General features: G+C 41.7%; 2 protein-coding genes across 6 annotated transcripts; both read right to left on the reverse strand.

The window, feature by feature from the left end:
* Positions 1-341: 341 nt before the first annotated feature.
* Positions 342-4,926, reverse strand: efcab7 (EF-hand calcium binding domain 7). Of its 3 annotated transcripts, XR_015068004.1 has the most exons (14): positions 4,452-4,926; positions 4,028-4,239; positions 3,819-3,905; positions 3,550-3,745; positions 2,876-2,964; positions 2,209-2,350; positions 1,961-2,070; positions 1,661-1,824; positions 1,398-1,531; positions 1,134-1,282; positions 855-1,064; positions 694-745; positions 509-616; positions 342-442 (listed from the first exon to the last, which is right to left on the reverse strand). XR_015068004.1 is itself a non-coding variant. In XM_085928526.1 (13 exons), exons 1-13 carry the CDS (start codon positions 4,579-4,581, stop codon positions 362-364), a joined length of 1,809 nt encoding a protein of 602 aa, XP_085784652.1. In that variant the 5' UTR covers positions 4,582-4,926; the 3' UTR covers positions 342-361. The 3 variants fall into 3 exon arrangements, 2 of the variants coding, with proteins under 2 accessions (XP_085784652.1, XP_085784651.1); XM_085928526.1 differs by lacking the exon at positions 694-745 and having other exon boundaries at positions 2,209-2,347; XM_085928525.1 differs by lacking the exon at positions 694-745 and having other exon boundaries at positions 4,452-4,925.
* Positions 4,927-10,411: 5,485 nt separating this feature from the next.
* Positions 10,412-21,543, reverse strand: alg6 (ALG6 alpha-1,3-glucosyltransferase). 3 transcript variants are annotated; one of them, XM_085929117.1, is made up of 14 exons: positions 21,366-21,543; positions 21,179-21,263; positions 20,779-20,868; positions 20,539-20,627; positions 20,385-20,467; positions 19,979-20,043; positions 19,547-19,732; positions 18,933-19,068; positions 17,383-17,468; positions 16,342-16,426; positions 16,117-16,187; positions 15,487-15,555; positions 14,430-14,610; positions 10,412-11,116 (listed from the first exon to the last, which is right to left on the reverse strand). In XM_085929117.1, exons 1-14 carry the CDS (start codon positions 21,508-21,510, stop codon positions 10,919-10,921), a joined length of 1,569 nt encoding a protein of 522 aa, XP_085785243.1. In that variant the 5' UTR covers positions 21,511-21,543; the 3' UTR covers positions 10,412-10,918. The 3 variants fall into 3 exon arrangements, with proteins under 3 accessions (XP_085785243.1, XP_085785245.1, XP_085785244.1); XM_085929118.1 differs by lacking the exon at positions 10,412-11,116 and adding an exon at positions 13,756-14,016; XM_085929119.1 differs by lacking the exons at positions 15,487-15,555; positions 16,117-16,187; positions 16,342-16,426.
* Between the last annotated feature and the right edge of the window lie 1,730 nt (positions 21,544-23,273).

Genomic DNA, 23,273 nt, shown 5'->3' on the forward strand with positions numbered 1-23,273 from the left:
GAATGTGATCAACAAATCGACTCCTCCTCCTTCTTTGAATCTTTTCAGAGATAAGTCAAAAAGCTACTCAATAAAAAGACTGATGAGAGTACTTAGATCAAGACCAACAGCTCCTAGGCTGACAGTGGCATAAAATACATCTCATATGCCAAATGACATTTAGCGAGCTGGCTCTACTGTTTCAGCAGATAAAGTCAAAGGGCAAAGAACGGTCTGTCAGCTATAAATAGAAGGTCAAAACTCAGCTGAAAAGGCCAAGGGCAAGTCAAGTTCAGAGCAGAGTGGCATGCATTTCATTGTCAACACACTATCCCCAAAGAAATGCTCCGAAAAAATGCCACTTCAAGCATAGAAGGCAGCTTTATTTCGAGATCAGTAAAGACTCCACACAGTTGTAGGTCCACTCCTGTTTTTCATTGATAGGCAGGACGTGTTGACACACCTAGTGGACAGCAAATAGATTAACATTCAAAGCTAGCAATAAGTTGAGCATTTGTCTCCATCTTACCATTTTAGTTCTGGCCGGTACCTCTATGGCAAACACATTCAGGCCTCGACTGCTGCAGCAGTTGCTGTTGTGCTTGTTGTTCACGCTAACCGTCACTTTCTGGTTGGACTGGAAGGACGAAAAAATTGCAACTGATTACGTACGTTTGCCATGTCCAAAAACAAGCATGCATAAAGAATGCGTACGCTGATCAGGTGATATCGCCATCGCTGGCTGGCATCGCTCACTGAATGACTCCTTCATAAAATATTGACAAACCAGTATCATAAGGAATTTCAGCTTTGATGCAGAAAGCTCTCGGCGTTGGTCGAAATCTGGGCTTCAATATTGAGAAAATGTACCGTACCTTGTTGACTATGAGGGAGGATACCCGGTGTTCTCCTCTGTAGGTGTAGATGAGCACGTTATCTTGCCCTTTGAGCGGTTTGGCCGCTCCCTTTAAAGTGATGGACTTCTGCAGGGCCTGGTTTAGAATGCTCAGACCAGAGTCCAGTCTGAGAGGCTGAAGTGACGGCTGGGTGCTCTCACACTCGATATCTATCTGGAATGGGCAAGCCTGTCCACGTAGAAGTTCATATTAGGGAGACTCCTGCAAAGCATATCTTTTGTTTAACTGAGCGAGAACCTCGACTAGCTCCAGCATCCGGTTGTAGCCCATGGTCTCCGCCAGGGTCCACAGGTCATCGCTGTCTCCGCCTTTTTCTGTCGCCTCCATCAGGGTCAGCTCCATGAAGCCCTGTTTTGTCAGCTGATTCTTTCTCATGTCAAAATTCTCTGTGGACGCAACAACAAGTCGTCTCCTAACAAAAATCATCGTCAGTGGTCACATACGAGAGGACGTCGGGTTTATATACAAGCACGCCGCGAGTGCATTTAAGCGGCGTTGTACCTCTGCAGATGGCCCAAGTCCCCATCTTGCACTCCTCTCCACTGATCATCAGCTCCAAGAAATTATATTCCTCAAGACTGAGCAAACCATTCCCATCCAGGTCTATCATGTCAAAGATCTCCGATAGTGCCTCCCTGTGGAATATTATGCTATGACTACGCTATTGAAAAGAAAAAAAAAAAGCAGACTCCCGCATCGAAGCAACCGGCGTGAAGCGGAATACTTGTGGTTTAGAATCTTGCCAAACAAGCAAAGAGGCTTACCGAAAATCTCTGCTGAGGTCAAATTCTCCACTGACTGTTTTATAGACCAGTTCTATGGATTTATTAGCGACAGTCTTTCGGCTCCTTTTCTTTAATTTGCAGCCACTGGAGAAAGGCAGTAGGTAGTAGAGCCCAGCTTTCAGTTCACCTCTCCAAATGTACTTCTGCGGGACATTTTTCGGATCTTTGGGTTTTTGCTAAGACACGCTGGAGAAATTGTGTCTCCTTAGGGATGTTTTCGGATTGCCCTGGAAGAGCTGGCCCAAGTGAATATGAGAATTTCCTTCATGCCAAACTCACCTCTTTGTCCTTAGTATCAGTGAAACACACAAGCGTGGAATCCGTTTCTATATCGCCAGCTAACGTCACAAACAGAGCTGTGTCCACATTCATCCAGGGGCAAGGCTTGTCTTCAAAACAAAGTAGAGGACAATAAACAGAAGCTTAAATTCATCCATTCTAATATGTGTGACATAATATGTGTTATATTATGGACATTTGTTTACGACCGAATGCTGTCACGTAGAACGAAAGAACATTCCTCCTACCGGCTCTTTGGTCGAGGCTCATCGGCTGGATGCTTAGTGTCACATTGGAAGTCTGGGGCAGATGCAGCTTGTAGTGCAGTGAGCTGATGCCTCCACCCTCATCCAAAAAAAAACAGCCCCTCATGAAAGTATGATGCCACTGCTGGAGGAACACATTGATTATGTCGTTGACATAGAAGCTTCAACGCAATAAAAGCTGTCATACTCATGTTCAGCCACAGGAGGGCAGACATGTTCTGCAGTTCAGATCGAGCTCGGCTCACATTTATTGGATTCACTGTATGGTCAATGTCAGTCAGCGTGTTTGTTGATCACGAGCAATATGCACAACAGAATGATCATTTTCTTGTCTCTCGGAGTGATTGATATGACCGCTAAAACTTTGTGTCCAAATCACTTTTCTTCCACTGAAAGTGAGACGACTTGTAAATATAACCAATGTTTACTTCTTTGAAGACTTTACATCACATGAGAGAGCAAATTCCTAGAAATGTGGCCATTTCAAATGGCAACCCTGTCATGGGACAGATGAAGCAATGGTGTCATTATATAGTTTCCCTTTGACCCAGGGCAAGCTGAAGCAGCTGAACTCAAGTCAGGCGAGTGAAAACAAACATGCAGAGAGCAAGCTTTACTTCCACCCAACAGGCACCGGTCGTTTACTGACCTTGCTGATGCTGGGTGTCGCCGTGACGACGTTTGACAGAGATGATCGTCGACTGCGTGCAGATGAAGAACGGGAGGATGTTCGGCTCTCTGAATACAAAGACATAACAATGATCCCATTCTAACAAAGGAGAAAGTTGTTGTTGTTTTTTCTTCATTACATTAACTCACGCACGCACGCACAGGCCATAATTATTGTTTTGAAAGATTAAGCCTGAATACAGACTGACAAATATAGATCGGAATGAACAAGCCAAACTGTTTTCAAGCTGAAAGAACAACACATTCAACATGTGCAAGCATTCTGTCAGCTCCTTATTAAAATGTAACAGGGACAAATCAATATGTGGGAGAGCCACAATAATGCGATAATCCTGACTACTGTGTGGGAACTCATTTGTTTTTTCAGTAGCGGTCGGTCCGGGTCCTCCTCTTGACCACCTTCAAATCCCTCATGGTCTCCCCAGTGAATAGTAACGGGATCCTCGGAATCAATAACACGAACATAGACTGACCACTTAGAGCAATCCCATCCATCAGCCCACAGTAGCATTGTCTTCCTCTTACTTACTTTAGCGGGCTCTGTTTCTATGCAATGCAGAACGGGTATGCATCCAAAACACAAAGACAAGGTCATCATCCATTCGGAGCCTTTGACACAATCAATTCTTCTACCTTTCCGAAGCGTGACGTCCGGATCTGACCGGCTTGTTTCTGGAGGCTGGCTTTGTGTTGCTGATGTCAGGGAGGGCTTTGGAGGGCTGTCTGGATGACTGCCAAAGTTTTGTCTCTTCAGTTTTGCATCGGACTGGAGCTTCATCAAAGTGCTCGTCTGACATTTCTCTGCGGTGGACACGAGCTGTTGACAAAACTGACAGCAACAGTAGGATGTCTGTGGCGGTTATCAAAGATGCACAAAGAAAAACTATTGGAGATGACCTTACCTCTGCATAGTTAAACTTGCCATCCTTGTTGATGTCACTTAGTGAGAAAATGGCTTGAACCTCTTCTGGTGTCATTTGATCTCCCCCCTGACACATTTGAAAGATCAAAATGCCAAAACACCATCATTTGAATCTTCCGACATATTTTATTTATTATATAAGTTGAAGATTCTCTGTGCATGTCTAATGCAAAATATGCAGTAACTCACGCTTGTAAGGAGGTTTTCCACTTTGCTGTGTGTGAGGTAGCCGTCGCCATTTGTATCCAACTTTTGGAAAATTCCCATCAGCTCATTATTGTCCGTTTCCCACTCCTTTTTCATTATCGTACAGAAATCGTCAAAGTTCATGTGCGTTGTTCCTGTTTTCCAGTATTCATCGAGAGTGGCTTGGGAGGGATTTCTACCTGCTAACTGGAGAACTAGGGGAAAGAAGAAGAAAAAAAGGATTTATGTGATGCAAACCTTGCCAACATGACAAGTAACTAACTGGCGTTTTTTTTTTCCCATTGGAAGAAGGGATATGTAGAAAGTAGGCAACTCGTCCTTGTTTTGACTTAATGCTACACCATTGAAAGGGGTGCTTGTAAAACAACAACAACTAGGCTTTTGCGAATATTCTGAAAACGCTTACCTCGACATAGTTCCCTTTTCGAGGAGATATTTGCCAGACTAGATCTGAAGACACTTAGATAGGCGGCTCTGCACTGCTTGTAGAAAGTCTCCTCCTCATCAGGAGCATCCGATGAGTCCAAGTAAGCCATCTTCAGATAGCTATCGAATGCTTCATGTCCGAGAACAACACATTCAAACGACCTGGTTTTTACATTGATGTATTCATTGATACAAAAAGGTGAGCCTTAAAAACGGAATTGAGCTATGTGGCTAGAAAAGAAGCGCGTTGCTAGATTCGGCCTGCCCGTTGCTAGTCAACAATGAGACATTGGTGTTCACTTCTAAACCACACGGAAGAAACAAATGTCCGGAACAACATTGCAAATGCTTGGTTGCCCCCCTACTGCAATATGACTACAAATATGATGAATCCCCACTTAAAGACGTTCTATTTTCCGTGCCATTTTAGGAGTATAGTTTGTTGTCACGCGAAAGCGTAATCATGTTGAATTTTTTCCCTCCCTCCGGCACCACGCCTGCAGCTGTAGATGGCGCTGATGCGCCAAGGGTTGAAGCCGGAGAGCACCATCTTACATTGCCACCGTTCGTGTCCATTAATAATACATTTTCATTGTTGATGATAAGGACAAAATGATGCATGCACTAAGATATGTAGCTTAAAATGATCACATATATTTTTTTTTATAGTTTTTTTTCACACAGGATGAGACTTGTTTTTTTCTTTCTTTTTTGTGTTTTTTACTGTCTTCATTAAAAATGAATTGTTTTTAAAATCAGTATGGTTTATATTTAATAGGCCAAACCCAACACACCTCAAAAAGTTGTACCGCAAACAGGGTTGGAAAAGTACTCAAAGTGTGAAATGCAGCTTTAACATTTGAAGTTGGTTAATCAATCAAATCCAGTATGCCTAAGTTAGTGTACTATTTTTATGTTAACTGATGATGAAGCCAGTGTGGTGATTTCAAGGATTTATAGAGAGCTGCATTTTATGAGTTGCCATATTTCAATTGCCACGCTTCGCCTGATGTACAGTACATGATGACATATCAGGATTTAATGACAGGAGACAAGAAATGGCAGGGATTCGTCCCTTGCCAAATTATGAATGATTTACATAGCACTAAAAATAGTTGTGTTAGAAGCACTTAACACAAGAACCATTTCCTTAGCAAAGGCAGACATTTGGTGTCTGGCCCATCCATCAAGATAAGCATTAGTTTTTAATTTCATAATCAAGTCAAGAATACATTTCATGAGCTAAGCTTACAGCAGCTTCATACTGTGCAATTTTTTTTGCCATCCTTAGAAGCACAGCAGGGTGTGATTTTGGGCCAATTTAAATGCAGATGGTCTCTAGGAATGGCCAGAACTGTCAAATGGATCATTGCATTTGTTCGATTGTGCGCAATTAATCACGTTTTGAAGTAATGAATCCAAATGGAACAAACCTGTCTGCTATTAGTACTAGGGCTGCTAAAGATTGCGTCTGACGAATTGAAATGATTTAAAGCCTGAAAAACAACTCAGTTAATGCAATTTGATTTACTTTCTGCGGCGGCTCGTAACCTCAAGTTTGCTGGCAAACTTTGACACGGACAAACACGGACTAGAGGTCTTTTTACCTGCTTAGTTTTACCTGCTCAGTTGCATTAGCTATTTGAAAAGAAACATATTTTCAGTTTGAAAGTAAGGCCCGAGCTGAGACTTGAACCCGGAGTCCCTGAGCTGTGAGCCAGCCGGCTGCGCTAACCACTAGGGCCCCGCGCTGCTCCCGTCAGTGACCAAGGTCTTTGAAGCAGATGAGTTGAAACATTTTGTTCCCTGTGCTGGGTTTGAGGATGAGCATGAAGACAAATGGAGTCAGTCACAAGGCTATTAGATTTCCCAAGGATTTTCCCTTCGCTACTACTTGTCTATTTGATTTGCTCCTCGCCGCATATTCTCTGGCATTTAGCATTACTAACATCAATGGACGCTTGTTTGAGTAAGACAATCGGGTTCTCTACGACCTTTGGAGAAAAACAACATTTTTCTATGGTTACACCAACACGTCAGCGAGTAGATTTCCCGGGGAAAGAATTAATTGGATTATTTTAGGCACATATCATGCCTGCGGCAAAGCAATTCTTGTGATCCAATCTTACAATAGTGAATGGTGGAAAGTGAATAGGGCTGATTGTCAGATGGCAAGCTTGTTTTCCGACAAGGTTGTTAGAAATTATCTTCATTGGTTCCAGTAGGAGAGCTGAACATACATGACGCATTGTGAATCCACACCCCGGGAATGTCACATTTTTTGTCACATGCTGAATGTGTGAAATTTATCTGTTTTGCATGAACCTCCTTAAAACAACAGACGTCACAATGTCAAAGCGGATAGCGGCCGACGGCAACTGGGCCTCACTGTTTTCAAGCAAACAAACTATAATTCAAAGTTCCTGCCTCTGGATCCTACTGAAGCTATCATAGAGCAAAAAATGTTGCCGGTCTAAAACGGATCCGTGGGCTCAACGAGAGAAAAAAGCCGAGCTTTATCATGATGTAATATTAGCCGACGATCCGGTGCATTGACAGGAGAAAGCTCGTGTGGCGAAGTTACATTTAATTCAAGCCAGACCAATGTGACTTTGTCGAAAATTCCGAACGGAAATAACCGCTTTGAATCTCCAAATCAACGGCATTTAAAAATGACACTCACCCTCGCAGCTCCATCAGGCTTGTTCAATTATTAACGCGTGGACACGATGTATGGCCTTTTGTTCCCTCTCGACAAATGACATTCATTGCAATGAAATGGTGGCACAATATTGAATCTTCAGGAAAATTGTAGCATTCTTCATTTGTGAAGGATATTCACCGTTTTTTGTTTGTGCTGAACTTGAGCGGGCCTAATGAGAATGCTGTTACTGGAAAAGATTACACTTTGAAAAAGAACCACATGTCAAGCTAAATGTTCATGACAGCCCAGTAAATGCATGAAAATATTCATCCCTCTTTGGACAAATCCAAAGCCATGCGCTGTTCAAAGTGCTTCTTGGATGTTAACGCAAGTCTCAGCCAGCATTGTGGAAAAAGTCACTTTGAGCAGGCATAAATCCTTGGGGTATTGTTCCTGCATTACAAATACCCAGCATGCCTGTATCTGCTGATGAGTACAAAATTGAAAAAGCACAGCCCTAATAATTCTGAGGCCAGTTCCACAGCAGCTATTGATTATTTGTGTGTGCTGTGAGATTTGGAAAATTCAATTAAAGGAGTTGTGCAAAGGATTCATAAATTCAGCGCCATCTGTCCGTAAGGAGACACGGTTATGTTCTAAATCAATGCAACACTTCACAATATATTTTCCTTGGCACCAAAAATAAATAACATTTAAACGCTTCTGCTCGCTACAGAAACAAATGAAATGTTCTCGAAGCTTTCACTTACAATTAAACACTAAATAAGAGCAGGATGCTAATGTATGTTATTGACATTTTTCCTTGTAAAAGAAGAAAGACCCTGTAAAATATGAAATTTGAGTATGATGAAATGGGTGAAAAGCAGACAGCTCAGCAGTGTAAAAATTGATCAGGCTGTAGATGGGGCCACAGAAGGAAAGATTTGTATGATAGCAGTAATGGGCTGTATTAAAAAGAAGAGTCCTTAAAGCCCATCACTTTTTGCCGCGGCGTGGGATGCTGGCCTGGCTCGGCCCGGCCCGGCCCGGCTCGGCCCAGCCCGGCCCAGCGAGCGGAGCGCATCAATCCTCGGAGGCCTCGTGGACACATGCCACCTGTCCAGCGGGAGTTTTATGCTTTCTGATTGAACACGGCGCTGTAATTAAAGAGGGAGTTGTATATCGGGCTCTTTTGCTCCAATATACAACCAAGTTCGATCGCTGCTCTGGATTGCATAGTGTGCAATCTTTGAAGGCGCGCGCCATTTCTGATATAGTGAAAAGCAATTTTTCAAGCAAAATACGTACATACACCCGTTGGCCTCAACATTAGGCGCGTGGTCATATTATGCAAATCGGCGTAGGCCTATTTTGATTCCATTTCAACGGATTGAACATTCACGTCACATGCCGACCTTTGCGTCTCTCATTTGAGCAAGTGTTTGTTAAAGAAGGCTTCATGTGGGCTTTATACTTGGCAAACATTCCATCTTGACAGTTAGTGTGGAATATGAGCGGGGTTAGCATCATGTTTTCTTCTCCCATATTCCCCAGCTTTTTGTTTTGCGAGTCATCCCGGGCGCTGACAGCTCACGGAATTGCTCTTCAACTCCAGCTCAGGTAAAACCGGAGACGGATGTCGAATACGCTCCGCCAGCCGTTAGTTTGCCCGAGCCGCGCTTGCAATGTATAGCGGCTGTCATGTCTATCTTCTGCCAGGAAACGGACACATTTTGATTGCACCCGATCCAGCAACTTTTGTGCAAATAAGCCCACAGTTTAACAAACAGCTTGGAAAAGTAAAAGCGCGTGTGTCGGGATTGGTCGTTGGGGGAGTTCAGCGGTCCTACGACGCGGGTAGTCTCTTTATTTGGCGGCGCCTGGGAAGGCCGAGGCCTCTCGCTGCACGAGTCGACCCGAGCGACAGCTGCCGCTCACAGCAACATTTCCTATTTCTGCCTAAGGCTGATCGTGTAACTCTCACTTTATCGCCCTTAGAGGCCACGTGAAGGACAAAGCCAGCACAAGCGTAAACATAACTAATGTTTTCATTGGGAGCGTCGTACACATACGTAAAGCGCCGGCGAGAGCGTCGGACCCGATCCGGGTGTACGGCGGCCCGACTTCCCGACGGACGCTTCCTTCATCTCCTCCTGTCAGTGTAAAGTTTCATTTGGAAGGATACGGGAAGTAGTCCGTGTACTAATCCGAAATGATTTGCAATGCAGCATCCTGAGTAGTGCTTGACCTTATTTGTTACTGTGGTAACAAATATTTACTTTTGATACTTAATAGAGGACTAAATGTTGAATGTGACAGTCACAAGATGATTTGACATTTATTGTTGCTGCTTCTGAATGGAATCGCAATTCTATTTATTGCTTAACACGTAATTGTTATTTGAATGGGATTCTTATCTTTTTCTGTTCTTATATAAAGTTGGAAGCAAAGCTGTGTTTTATTGGTTTAAGCAATCAGTCACAGGAGATTCAAAAACGTATCAGGCAATCGGGTTACTAATGTACAAGTAGAATGTTGTCTGGAAAATGGAGGGTTATTGCATTTTTTTTTTATTTATATGGCTCGGAAGGGTTTCCTGCTTCCAAATGTTTATCGTATCAATAACGCGACTGCCTTCTCAGATTGTCGTGGTGGGGGGGGACAGCAGCTGACACGGGGTGAAGAGGCGCGGACATCCAGCTAGGATGGCTCACCATTCATTCTCAGGTGTGACAAGACGCATTGCTAGTGGGTGGCAACATGACTTGATCTCATGTCATTGGGGAAGTGCAAGATGACAGTTGTGTTCGCATGTCAGCGCAATGTGTCAACAAAAATGATGTGACACTCAGCGGCAAATTATTGCCAATTTTGAGGCGGTAAGAGCTCGCAAAAATGTTCAAGAGATTAGCATTCCGTGCCTCGGCAGAATAAAAATGTCAATCAATGGGCACCAAATGGCATCTTTTCGGCAAGCAGCCATTACTTTTCCAAATATTTCCGAGGGCGCATTAGATGAGGAAAGGGAAGCAGTCAATGTGTCTCTTTGATTTCATGTCAAGCATATAGTGTCAATTTTCAAAACAAGCATGTACACCAGTTATTAAATGGATCCAATTTTGTCAAAGCAAGGAAAAACAACAAGTCAGAAGTTGGCCTGGGCTGGGCCGGGCTGCCACGCGGCATGACCCTTTATTGGCCGCTGGCGAGAGCCTCCGATGCTCCGGCACCTCTTTCTGACCTGCTAACATTTATAGTTGTAATGGCTTTTTTTATGCCCATGTCATTAACTCCGAGAAAGATTGGAGAGTGAAATTGCATGTAGCGCTTTTCTGTGGTATTTCAACTTTATAGCATTATGCTGGGATATGTCACCTTCCATCATCTGCTTTAAGGGCCTGTCCTGCTTTGCTGCAAAAACGGCCCGTCTCGTCAGGCGGCCGGCCTATTGTGCTATCAACAACTCCAAATCATTTTTATTGTTTAGTAACAACATGCGTCATTTGTGTCTGATTATTGGCTTGATATAATTGCTTGAAATTGTATAACTTAATACGGTCGTAAAACTGGCGACCATTTTAGTTTATAGTTTTTGTTTATTTTCTGATTAAAATACATTTCTACAAAACTTTTATGGTACGTAAAACAAAAAAATATGCAATGGAAAAATAGAAAAACAGACCATTCGGCGAAGGACTTGTACAGCTGAGGTCTTCTCTTGTGTTTAGTGATCACAAAAACAATGGGGATCAATTATTTTCACAATTTAAAGAGGGCATAAAATGCCTTATACGTTGCTGGACTTATTTGTTCTTCTGGACTTTCTTGCTTGGCAATTCACTACTAAACTGGATGACATTGAAGTAGAAAAATGTTCCCAAAAAATGAACAAAAGAAAAAGTAGACACGAGGACAGGAAACAAGTCCGGCAAATGAGGCGGTGGAGAGAGCGCGACGCTTGCGACGCTCAAACAGGCCATGGTCGAGATGCTGATGTAGAACTGGAAGGCAAAAAGAGGAACAGAAAAGATAGGGCTCAAATCTAAACTGAGCAAACAGAGAATAGCATATTAAAAACTAAACAAGAAATGGGGTGAAAGGATTGTGACAAGGCTACAAATCGATAAATACATAATCCTACTGCACGGAGATGAATATCATTTCCAAATGACTAAAGTGATGTGTGGGGCAACTTTGGGATTTGGCAGGATCGATGGAACTCAGCCAGAATGACCGCAGGCGTTTCAGTCACCAGCAAGCTCCAGGAAAAGGGTTTCTACCATTCATTATAAAGGCCACTTTACTCTTGGAAACACAATGTCAGACGAGGTAGAAAGCCTTGATCTCATCTTTTGGCTTTTGCTCTCCTACGCTTCGGGTCTCAGACTAGAAACCGCTGCAGGAAGAAGGAAGTACTCTGAAATTTCCTGGAGTTCTGTGTAAATTGCTCGCAAAATGTGACCTGATCTTAATTTAAGTCACGACAACAAACAAACAAACAGTGTGCCTACAGTAATACCGCACAAACGTTTTTCTGTTTTAATTGGACAAATATTCACACAGTGCAGGAGGAAAAAAGTAGGTCAACCCCGAGGCTAAGGACTTCAAGTGATAATAAGAGTATAGTTAGTCAACCTTAATGTGACCAGAACGGCGTTGCTGGTTAAAGCTGCCATGGCCAGTTTTGAAAACATCCACAATGCGTTTTTTTGGGGAAACTTGCGTTAAGGTGAAAACAGTCACAAAAGTATTGATCAAAGCTTTGGTGTTCATTGATTGTCAAAAATGAGGTCAGAAAATGGGCAAGGTTTAGCACTGGCTTCGTTGACATGGACACATCAGAGCTCAAATTAGAATGGGATGCACTGTTTTCATGGACAGTCAAAATATTGATCTGGTTTGTGTGTTCATGCGTCACGCTTTCCGGCGGAAAAAAACATTTTGATATGCCCAGATTGACAAAATATATGGAGTTCTGTTTATACTACGGTGACGTAAGCCCAATTTGGTCGGCAAGACAGAACGTTCTCTGTCACATTCATGCAATTTAGTCATGAAGTCAGAATTACAGAAAATGTTTGTATGAAAAAAAAAAAACTTTTGGTCCATAAGTCGTTGTCATTGTGAACTGAGGATCTTTTGTGTTAGTCAACAAGGTTTGTTTTAAATTGAAACATTCCTGACTTGGTCCATGACAGGATATCTCCTTGATTATTTCTGGATATCCCTTCAGACATTTAATCAGGGTTTATGGGAAGTTCCCAAGAAGAAAGTGTTACCAAATAGATAGATAGATAGATAGATAGATAGATAGATAGATAGATAGATAGATAGATAGATAGATAGATAGATAGATAGATAGATAGATAGATAGATAGATAGATAGATAGATAGATAGATAGATAGATAGATAGATAGATAGATAGATAGATAGATAGATAGATAGATAGATAGATAGATAGATAGATAGATAGATAGATAGATAGATAGATAGATAGATAGATAGATAGATAGATAGATAGATAGATAGATAGATAGATAGATAGATAGATAGATAGATAGATAGATAGATAGATAGATAGATAGATAGATAGATAGATAGATAGATAGATAGATAGATAGATAGATAGATAGATAGATAGATAGATAGATAGATAGATAGATAGATAGATAGATAGATAGATAGATAGATAGATAGATAGATAGATAGATAGATAGATAGATAGATAGATAGATAGATAGATAGATAGATAGATAGATAGATAGATAGATAGATAGATAGATAGATAGATAGATAGATAGATAGATAGATAGATAGATAGATAGATAGATAGATAGATAGATAGATAGATAGATAGATAGATAGATAGATAGATAGATAGATAGATAGATAGATAGATAGATAGATAGATAGATAGATAGATAGATAGATAGATAGATAGATAGATAGATAGATAGATAGATAGATAGATAGATAGATAGATAGATAGATAGATAGATAGATAGATAGATAGATAGATAGATAGATAGATAGATAGATAGATAGATAGATAGATAGATAGATAGATAGATAGATAGATAGATAGATAGATAGATAGATAGATAGATAGATAGATAGATAGATAGATAGATAGATAGATAGATAGATAGATAGATAGATAGATAGATAGATAGATAGATAGATAGATAGATAGATAAATAAATAAATAAATAAAACCATAAGCAAAAAAAAATAAAATAAAATACAAGGCTCTATCTAAGTTGTGAACCTCAGGCTAAAAAATAACTGTTGTAATGTGACTATGATTTATCAAAGCAAGTAATTCAATTTGCCACCAGAGATGCAAACAGCTGATGGTGAGAGTGAGATCACTTGTGTGTCTATTTAAGCTTTATGACCCCAAGATAAATCAGTGAATAGGATCGAGGAAACACCCCGTGCCCGAACCTATGAAACCCTATCACCGTCACCGGTGCTCGCTATTTATGCTGCTTGTGTAAATAAATATATCTAGGCAAACGTGTGTTAATGACATACGCTATAAAAAGACACCTTCACTTCATCTCTTGACACTCTACCAGTGGCTTTTTTTTTGCTCCGGGCCCGGCCCTCCTTGCAGACTCCACGGAAAGGTAAATAAAGCCTTCATGATTCTCGCAAAACTTTGCATTCCCTGAAAAGCGCAGCTCACGTTGACACATAATCTTTCTTTAGAAACGTATCTATCTGCTCATTCCGAGACGAATTGTATTAACTGCGCATCATTGATTCATTATGGTGAGCTACTTACTTGATGACGTTGAGTTCATCTTTCATTTCTACGTTCCTCCATGTGGATCTCGTTCACAACTTAGATAGAGCCTTTAGCCTTTAGTCAGCACTGAATATCTTTGCTCAGTTCTAGATTTCATTCAACAGGTGGAACAAGGAACACAGCAGGTAATGACAGATCTGTCAAGATCAGATAATAATAAAGCGATGAAACACTCTTCCGATGTGGTGTGTCGTTCCAAATAATGCTTTACTGTGTGTATCGGATCAATGCGGAGAGGAAAGCTAAAATGTGGTTCCCTAATCTCTTATTCCTGTTTTGGCAAATGTTTTGAGTCTACACCAAAAGACTTGGTCTTTGGCCTCACTGTTTTTAGAAGAAAGTCAACTCTATCCATTCGACAAAGCCGTTTTGTTCTCGAGTGGCCCGTCATGTGCCCCCTCTAAAGTAACAAGCAGATTACGACTCGCTTGTTTAAGATAAACATATTTGACTCCAATCGGAATCTTCTCCTGTTATAGCGTCAGCAGGTGACACTAACCTTCCATCTGACAATCCGAGCCAGGTCCATTCTGGGTAGGAATACCAAGAGCTTTTGGTAGGCCCCCGGCGCAAGCTCTTGCTCCAGGGCTGACAGCAAGTAGGTGCCGAAGAAGAGGAAGGCTAGCCAAGTCACCACGTATGGCACCAGAAGACCGTCCTTCAGAAACAGAGGCAGCATGCTGTGCGGCCAGACACGGGACAGAAAGAAAAGAAAAAACATCAAATTCAATTCACAAACATGTTTGCTGAGTGAAGGGCAACGGTACATTGCCAATCTAGCATTTTGTCCATCATACAAAGCTTCCGTATCTTAGTTGAGCCGCTGAGCATGGGCAAGAACAACAGTTGACTCGTACTAAATGGCAAGTATCAAAATGCCGACGGAAAAGGCCCCATTCAACAGCCAAACATTTGAGAATCAGTTATAACATTCTGCCGTGTTCAACTGGCGCATTCATTCGGCCAATTATGCAAACAAAAGATGTCTTTTTTGAGAGCCTGGAGAGGATGCACATTATGTCCGTGTCAGACTGTAGTGAGAAAGTGGAGAATGACCTTCTGTCCCTATACAATGCGCACTTAGACAGCAGGCATTCGGACTATGTAGGCTAATCCCCTTGTATCCTTATCCTAAAGCGCACACACACAACAATTACAGCTGCCGGAAGAATTGAACAACAGCTGGTGAAAGTTGAGCAAGCACCTGAAACACCACCGCTTGCCTTTCTCACCTTAACCCCAACGACTGACTCACTGACATTTGATAGTTATCCCATGATCGTCAATAAAAGCGCGGAAGAATAACAGTTAAACCATGGATGAAAATCCAATGACTGATGACTTTGTACTAGGTCATGACACAACTTTGGCAACTTTAGCTTCACTTGATTATTGTTACGATGTCTTATTCTAAGAAACATTTACATTCTGGGTTTCAAGGTTTAGAGTTTTGCTTTCGGTCAGGGGAGCCCGTGACACATCATTTCTGTCTTAATGGAGCATTAAGCAGAAAGCACAGAAGTGGAAGATGTTTAGAAAGGCACGGTTGGCTTTACCTAAATGTAGACGCTTGCAGGAACCAAATGGACACGAGCGGAAGCTCATGGAGGAAGAGACACACGGGCCTAGAAGAAAGACCGTATAGGGGGGTTGAGGCACGCACGTCTTTGTCAGGAAGATCATCGTACAAGATTTGACATCATCATTCCTCCAAGTAGCGCTGTGTCTTCTCATGGAAGCGACCATCAATATCTTGACAGGACTTTATACTGGCTGCTCCCATAATTACAGTCGCTGCTCTTTGCCGATCCTGTTACACTTCAATAATTGATCCTGCGCAAACAAGGCCAGAGCCGTTGCCTTCCATTCTTTCCTAATCCCCGGACACGCATTACTGATTGATTTATGGGGACAGGTGCTAGATATAACTCAATAGTTAATAAAGCAACAATCTACTCTAATCTAGATTAATACAAGATCCCAGATCAAGGAACCAAACAAACACCCTCCCCTCTACCTTGATTTTGTGCTCGTGAAATGCAGACCTTTTCTTTGTCTTTATAACGGTATGAAATCAAGACTTCTTCTTTTTTTAGCACACTACAATCTAAGAACATCACTACCTTGCAGGAATCTCTTCTTGGATGAAGTCACTTTTAGAAACTGATCTTTTTTGCTGTACTTACAAGGATACCAAGAGAATGGACTTCTCGTGCACTTGATAGGAGAAAAGGAAGAACCCCAAAGATGAGTTGACCTAAAAGGGAAACCAATTAGTCTGCTTAAATTCATCCGATGAGATGAGAATAAAATGTATAGAAGCAAGTTTTATAGCATTCACATTCAACGCAACGGCTAAACAAAATGAAATGAATGCTGTGCTCATTTGTGCCTTAACTGCTCCTGCTCACCAAAGCCAGTTTAAAGTGCCAGAATGTAGGTTTTATCAACACTTTCATACATGATGGTAGGACTGCCAGGACAGTGCAGGCCAAACTGGAAGAAAACACACATACAAAAAAAATTCTGATGTGCAGACTTTTACAAGGAAAAATTAGCACTGGCTAGAAAAGCAGCTTACATCCAGATCAAAAGCAGATCAAATTGGCTACAACTGGACCCATATTCAAGTGTGAATAGGATTAGGACAATATTTACTACCATGTGTTCCAACACAATCAGACTGACGTTGGGCGGAACATTGGCATTTGTTGACGAAAATTGAACAAATGGAAGTTCTTGCTATGTAGAAGAAGCGAAACACTGTCCCCGGGGGACCATTAGTTTAACCCTTCAATTGTCACCGTCACAACAGCAGAGGAAAGGGATTAGCTGTTAGCATGTGTTGAGAGGTCACAGCAACATTGTGTTTGCACAATCAATTGTGTGGCGGCCGGCGGAACTCAAGCAAGTATGCATGTCTCATGTAAGGCTTCCACAAGGACACGGATAGCATTCATTCTATGTACACCGACGCACAAGCATTTAGCAAGTGGGTTTTTTTTTGTTGAAAATCACTCCAGTTAAAGAGGTGATCCCAGGATTTAGCAGCCTGGCAAAAACATACTCATGCGGCAAAGATAGGACTCCTAAATTTAGACTGATAGCTTATTTAAGCGCTCGTCCACGGCTCAACTGTTATATCAACTGCTTCCTCCCAGCTCAACTTTGGTTCAAAATAGCAATTCAAAAGAGCTTCCCGTGTATTATAGATCCAGTTTTTACAGTTTGACGTTCGATAACCTTGGTTTTGCTGTATAGAGATATCACAGCTCTTGTCACCATGTTTCTAAAAAAAGCTTTGACTTCATGTTCAGAAGGTCCTCACAAGATGTTTCTAGCCCACCAGAACACAGTATTGACACCCTTGGGCAAGCTGTTTTCCCACTGCTTCAAACAAGATTGGTAGCAAATCTTTGTTTTTTTTTCTTTCCAATCGATGAGGAGATTACCTGAGGTAGAGTTGGACGTCACGAGACAGAATGGATTTGATCTTGATCAGGATGTTCAAGCTGCACCATGCGTTGGCCACCTTATCCTGTCCACATGCACACTTAGTTCAATAAGAAGTGATGACATGCAAACTCACGTCGTGTGCTAAACACTTAACACGTGCATTAAAGCATGTCGCAAGCATTTATTGTTGTAGCTTTGCTCCGTACTATTTGGAGGCACGCCGCTAGCTTTGCACAAGCGCACTCCGGATTTCCATTTTATGGACAAAGCAACTAATGTTGAGTCATTTCAATGTTCTTGGAGCATTCCTGGGAGACGGGACAGATCCGAGGTGTGGCGATACAAGGTCAAAGGTCCGACTATAATAATCTGCATGACAAAGATCCTCGAAAGAACTGCAAATTGTGCTCAAAGTTGTCATGTTTGGCGGGAATAAATATCTATATTGACTTCTTGTCATTTTTGTCAGGCTTTTGGGGTTCAGAGAAGAGATATTATTCAAGTATTTTCCCTGCCACTGTGCAGCGCAATAACGTCACCAAAAACAGAGAGCATATAACTAGATCAGCTTCATCACTTGTGTGGTCTCGGGCCATGACTAGAAATGCAATTTCTGGCCTATTTGCGTCTGTCGTCCTTGCTACAGCTGCTCACGACACAGCTGTGCGCACCCTCGTGTTAGCCCTGTCAGCATTGGGCTGTCCCATGTTATGCTCTATCAACTGCGCCACTGTCGTCTCACTCCAAATAACCACCATGGGAATGTTCTTGAATGCCACCTAAAGGCAATTGCAAACGGGGTGAGAGTGGTGCGGCACTGTCACCTATAAGCTATGTTAGAATTTCACAGGGAGAAGCATTTGGTGCCATTTTTGTGAGCAGGGGAGAGGACGGGGGGGGGGGGGGGGGCAGGCAATCTGAGACGAAAGAATGTAGTTCAGAGGGTAAACTTACAAGTGCTCACACCCAGTAGTCGCCACTAGCACCAGTCACACACAGTTTACACACACAACTTTCAATACTGGCGAATATGTAGTAAATGCACGTTGTCGAGCTGGAAAACTAGCCCGGCATTTTCAAGTAGTGCTCCAACGCTGTCGCGCAATTAACGATAAGACCATTAAGTCTGGATCATTCAGGTTCCGTCCCTTGTGACAGAGATCCCCTGACCTTTCCAACATTTGAATTCCTCTCATCTTTTGGCAGCCAAGGACTTGAAACTATTTGTCACTTGAAAGCGCTTATAAGGCACGATGACGTTTTGCTTGACGTAGATGAAAAAACACATTTTGCTACACTTTTGTTAGCATGTCCGTGAAATTAGCACGTCAATTCCTTGGTATTGAAATGCCATTCCCCGGAAAATGTCTGATGGTGACTAATCCCTGAATCAATTTAATAGATCAATTTTCATCTCCTGTTTATTTCTCTGACTGACCTACTGCAGTTGCAAGCCACAATTCCTAGACAAGCGTACAAATGTTTTCTTGAAATAACGATTAGATCTCTAACATTTTTCTTCTTGCTTTCCTTTCAACTACTGTACCTCAAACAGGCCTCGAGCCACGGGAAAGATCCTCCTGAGCACCTGCAAGGTCTGAGCGGGATCCGAGAGGAAGGGAAACCAGCAGAGAGCAAAAGTCACCAATACTGTAGCGCCGACTCTCCACAACATAAACAACCTGCGTGAAGAGGATGACAAAAATGTTGTTTTAAAAAAAAAAAAAAAAAAAAAAAAAAAAAAAGATACAATGATAACCTTTTTGCTTTGACAGCGATTTCCCCAAATCAAAATGTTTATTGGCCAGGCCGTTGGTTCGGGGATATGACCTCATGTTCTTTTTTGGTGGGGGGGGGGGCAATGAAAGCTGCTGCACATACAGGCATAGCTGAAGAGTTTGGGCATAGCTAAAGTGTCATCTGGACATATCTTCCCACCGACCCTTCTAATCCGGCTGTCCGTTTGCTTGAAATGCCCTTGGAACATTGTTACTAGATAAATAGACAAAAGTAACAGCATCCTAGCGGAGTCATTCTCTGGTGCTCCAGTTGAATGCGCCTTCTTTCCAAGGTTGAAACAATATGACAGCTACATTCGAATTGGTTAAAGTGGGATTGCTGAAGTTCTACACCAAATATCAAAGTTAGGGTTACACTTACCCTTGACCCGTAATGCCCATTTTGAAACACTTTCCCAGGAGGTAGCAGAAGAAGGGTAGCGCGTGGTAGAGCTCCATCTGTTTGTAGTTGAGGGCCAGGGTGAAGGCCATTGAGCCCAGTCCATCCCAACCCAGTCCCAAAGCCAGGACAGCCCACAGGGCAAAGCCCAGGCTCACTGCATTGTACCTTGCCACCGTTAAATGGAAATAGAGTCTTTTCACAAGTTCAAAAACCGTTTTGATATATTGCCGACTAGATGAAAACACTTTGTCAGTTACATTTTATTCTGCTCCAGGAAAAAAGCCTCCACCACATGCAGAATAAACTTGCAAGCTTGAAATAACTTGTAAATCGGTATGACACAAAGCAACACTGTTTGTCATTATGTCAATAAAATAACATACTGACATCATATACGTATAGAAAGGATACTGGAAATGTCCATAGTCAATAAGCAGTAGCCCTGGATACATCAGAAAGCAGAGCAGAGTGCAAATCTGAGCAGGAAAAAGAAATAAAATAAAGAAGCTTATTTCATTGTATTTTTTACACAGATGATGTGATTGGATGATGGATGATTCCAAAATACTGTCAAATGGATTTTCTGTCGATTGTTATTCAGATGTCTTAAGATGATCGGATACATTGTTGTTTGTTGTCTTTGAACTCAACACTGTTGTTTCTTGGCATTCCTACCAATGAACACTCTAACTGTGATGAGTGCTATTACAATACACTGCAATAAGGGCCAATAAAAACAGTGTACTAATCAATGTTTTACATAATCTTTCTTTAGAGATGATATTTCAGTAAATGCCAGTAGAACATCATGTCTCACCTTTCTCTTAATAGTTCCATTATTCAGCCATAAACAATAGAATATAACAGCAGGGATGTATATGAGGACATCTGCAACAAGAACTGCAACAAAGAAGCAAAGCCAGAACTTTAAATTGCGCTGGTGACTGCACATGGTGGATTTATTCCCGTACCTGTTATTCTCATAAATAACTTGTGTGTTGTACTTTCATAACCTCTGGATTTGTGAAGCTGCACCCATTCAGGGTTTATTATCTTGGCACTGTAACGTCAAACAAATGATTTGTTGTTGGATATGTGAAGAGGGAAGGGTGGGGGCATCAAAACCAACTCAAATTTGAAGAAATGCTCAATTCAAATGCTCTTCTCGAGTCTCGTCATGAGAGTGTTTGCATTCATCACAAATGACTTACATATGAGCACAGATCAGGCTGTGGTAGGCAGTCAGAGGAGGATAGTCAAGACCCCAGTAATTCAAGTCATTGTCCGTGGTATTCAAGTACCTGGAGAAGGACGACAACAACAACAACAACAACAACAACAACAACAGAATCTTCTGCAGTCACATTAAAAGCTCGTATTACATTTTCAAAGATGATAAACCTCACTTGATGTGAATAGTAAAAATGATTAACCTGGATGACAAAAACTAGATATCTGGTCGGTAAATCATTTGGGTATCTTGCAAGACAAGTCAAACAGTAGATGTTACACATTGCAAGCCATATGGTACCGCATACAACCACGTCCAGCAATATATACAATGTAGTGTGCCCAACTGCTATTTGTTTACAAGGCGTCTAATATACTGACCATTCATGCACTGGAAGACTGGAGGTGATTTCTTGCCAGTGCCTCTGTGCTTCATAGTCGCCAAACATCGGTGCTTTTCCCGCACCTTGAAACACATTCAAGTTTTAGGGAATGGGACATTTCAATCTGCTTTCTGGACTTCCGAGCATGATGCACATGATAGATGCGCTGCAAATAGGTTTCCTACCAGAATAGGAATTTAAGGACACTCCCCATCTCAAAACAACGCCGAGTAAAAAACATATTGAAACGAGACAGCAAGTCTGCATGACCCTCAAGAGATAGCGATCAGTAGCTTTTGTCAAGTTACAAACTGCCAAGAAGCGATTCATTGACAATGTTGTTTACGGTGTGCGTACATTTCCTGGATACGTCATCATTTACACGTTCTCATTGGTCGATGACTGCTGACGTGAGAGTCCAAACGATTGAGACATTCAGGTACCCTGAGAACATCGGACTTTTTAGTTCTTCAGCTATTAGGTGCCTTGTGGAATGGATAGCCCACGACAGATATTTTTGTAGGATATCATGGCATACCTACCCCTGCACTGTCAGTTTTTCTTTGCTTAAAAATGTTTTATACATGATCAAATCGATTTGGAGAGTAGCACGGTGGACTAGACATTGTGGAATCAGTTTGGAAGGTGGAAGTGCGAATGAGTGGTTAACACATCTGCCTCACAGTTCTGAGGTTACTGTGCATCTTTCTGTGCAGTGTGTGTTGTCCCGCTGCTTGCTAGGTTAAACTCCAGATACTCCAGTAAAACGAATTTCAGAGAAGACACATTTTCTATGACATAGTCATGTATTGCACATTCATTCATACTATTATACCTGTATATGGGAAGTTCATACAATAAGAAGAGCCATAATGGATGTAACATTTGAACAACAAACAAGGCCATCAATCTGTATGCATCATATTTGATGCGTGCATGCACAGTTCACCTATGGAATTTGTCATGCGTGATCTGCACCTATTATATGTAATCACAAGCTGCTACATGTCAAATATCTTGTGGTTTTTGCTCATCCGTATTCAGATATGGAAATATGAAGGGCTCCCTGGCTTTTGCACCCCCCTCACCGTGTAAATCTCAGCCCACAGGCATGATCTCCTCTGTGACCTTTTCCACTGTTGACACCAACCTACCCAAGGTGTTGGGGCAGACGTGTTCCTTGTGGTTCTGGCATCAATTATGTATAAATAATAATAACCTTGGACAACTGCTGATTTGCAATGACACTTTCATTACAAAGCGAGCAGCCAATAACTCACTGATAGCCATTAGTTATTAATGCCTGGCCACATCAGCTTTACTTTGTCATTTATTGCTTCATCTTGATGCCTTTTTAAATATTCAGTAACTGCTGTACCTACATTTACTGTCTGTGGCTTCCTCCCTGGAGAAGGAAGGCATTGCTTGTGGTGTGGAAGATGACCTAGTTATTTGGGAGGAGTTTTCCAGTGGCGGTGTGTTGACTGGAGGAAGAAAACACTAGTGTTCAGACAACAAATCACATTTGAAGAGATTATCCATTTGACAAAATCCAACTTTCTCTTACAAATATATGTTTATGTAAGTTCATTTTATCTTTCATCACTCATAAATAAATAAATGAATAAACTGAGCCAGCATTTGTTTTGCAGTAGATTGTATTTTTAATATCCCACATACAGTAAGTTGGTCATTTGGGTTAGAGGTTGAAGGGTTCACTGTATATTTTATAATGAAATAATTCTGGTCTACTTTTATATCAAAGCAAGAGTAAACTGAGACTAAAGAAAAAGCCCCAATGCTGATTGTAGGTTAAAATAAAAATATGTGTTTGTTTGTTTGTTTGTTTTTACTCGTCTTCCCGGCACCATTAATTCCTTTTACTTATTGTCCTCGGGGTCAGAAAAAACTGAAGTCTTTCCCAGTAGAGTGAACAGGGGTTAAAGCCTCGACTGATCGCCGTTCATTCCCACTGATCACCGTTCAATTTGAAGACTGACGCATAAAGATTGACGCATTCAAATATTATATAATGATACTTTTCCCTGATGTGCCTGAAGTCTTAAAGTTCAGCCATGAGGTCGGTGGATCGA

This window comes from Syngnathus leptorhynchus, chromosome 13 (genome assembly GCF_054491065.1).
Source record: "Syngnathus leptorhynchus isolate UIUO chromosome 13, UIUO_Slep, whole genome shotgun sequence".
Taxonomy (NCBI): domain Eukaryota; kingdom Metazoa; phylum Chordata; class Actinopteri; order Syngnathiformes; family Syngnathidae; genus Syngnathus; species Syngnathus leptorhynchus.

Excerpts from the sequence above, each read along its gene's own strand:
- alg6 (XM_085929117.1), bottom strand. The coding sequence starts at position 21,510 with ATGAATCGCTTCTTGGCAGTTTGTAACTTGACAAAAGCTACTGATCGC. Across the intron at positions 16,188-16,341 it reads GGCACTTTAAACTGGCTTTG|GTCAACTCATCTTTGGGGTT; the intron begins GTGAGCAGGAGC and ends TTTCCCTTTTAG. Across the intron at positions 15,556-16,116 it reads TCCATTCTCTTGGTATCCTT|GCCCGTGTGTCTCTTCCTCC; the intron begins GTAAGTACAGCA and ends TCTTTCTTCTAG.
- efcab7 (XM_085928525.1), bottom strand. The coding sequence starts at position 4,581 with ATGGCTTACTTGGACTCATCGGATGCTCCTGATGAGGAGGAGACTTTC. Across the intron at positions 3,906-4,027 it reads TGGAAAACCTCCTTACAAGC|GGGGGAGATCAAATGACACC; the intron begins GTGAGTTACTGC and ends CAAATGTGTCAG. Across the intron at positions 1,283-1,397 it reads GACTTGGGCCATCTGCAGAG|AGAATTTTGACATGAGAAAG; the intron begins GTACAACGCCGC and ends TTGCGTCCACAG.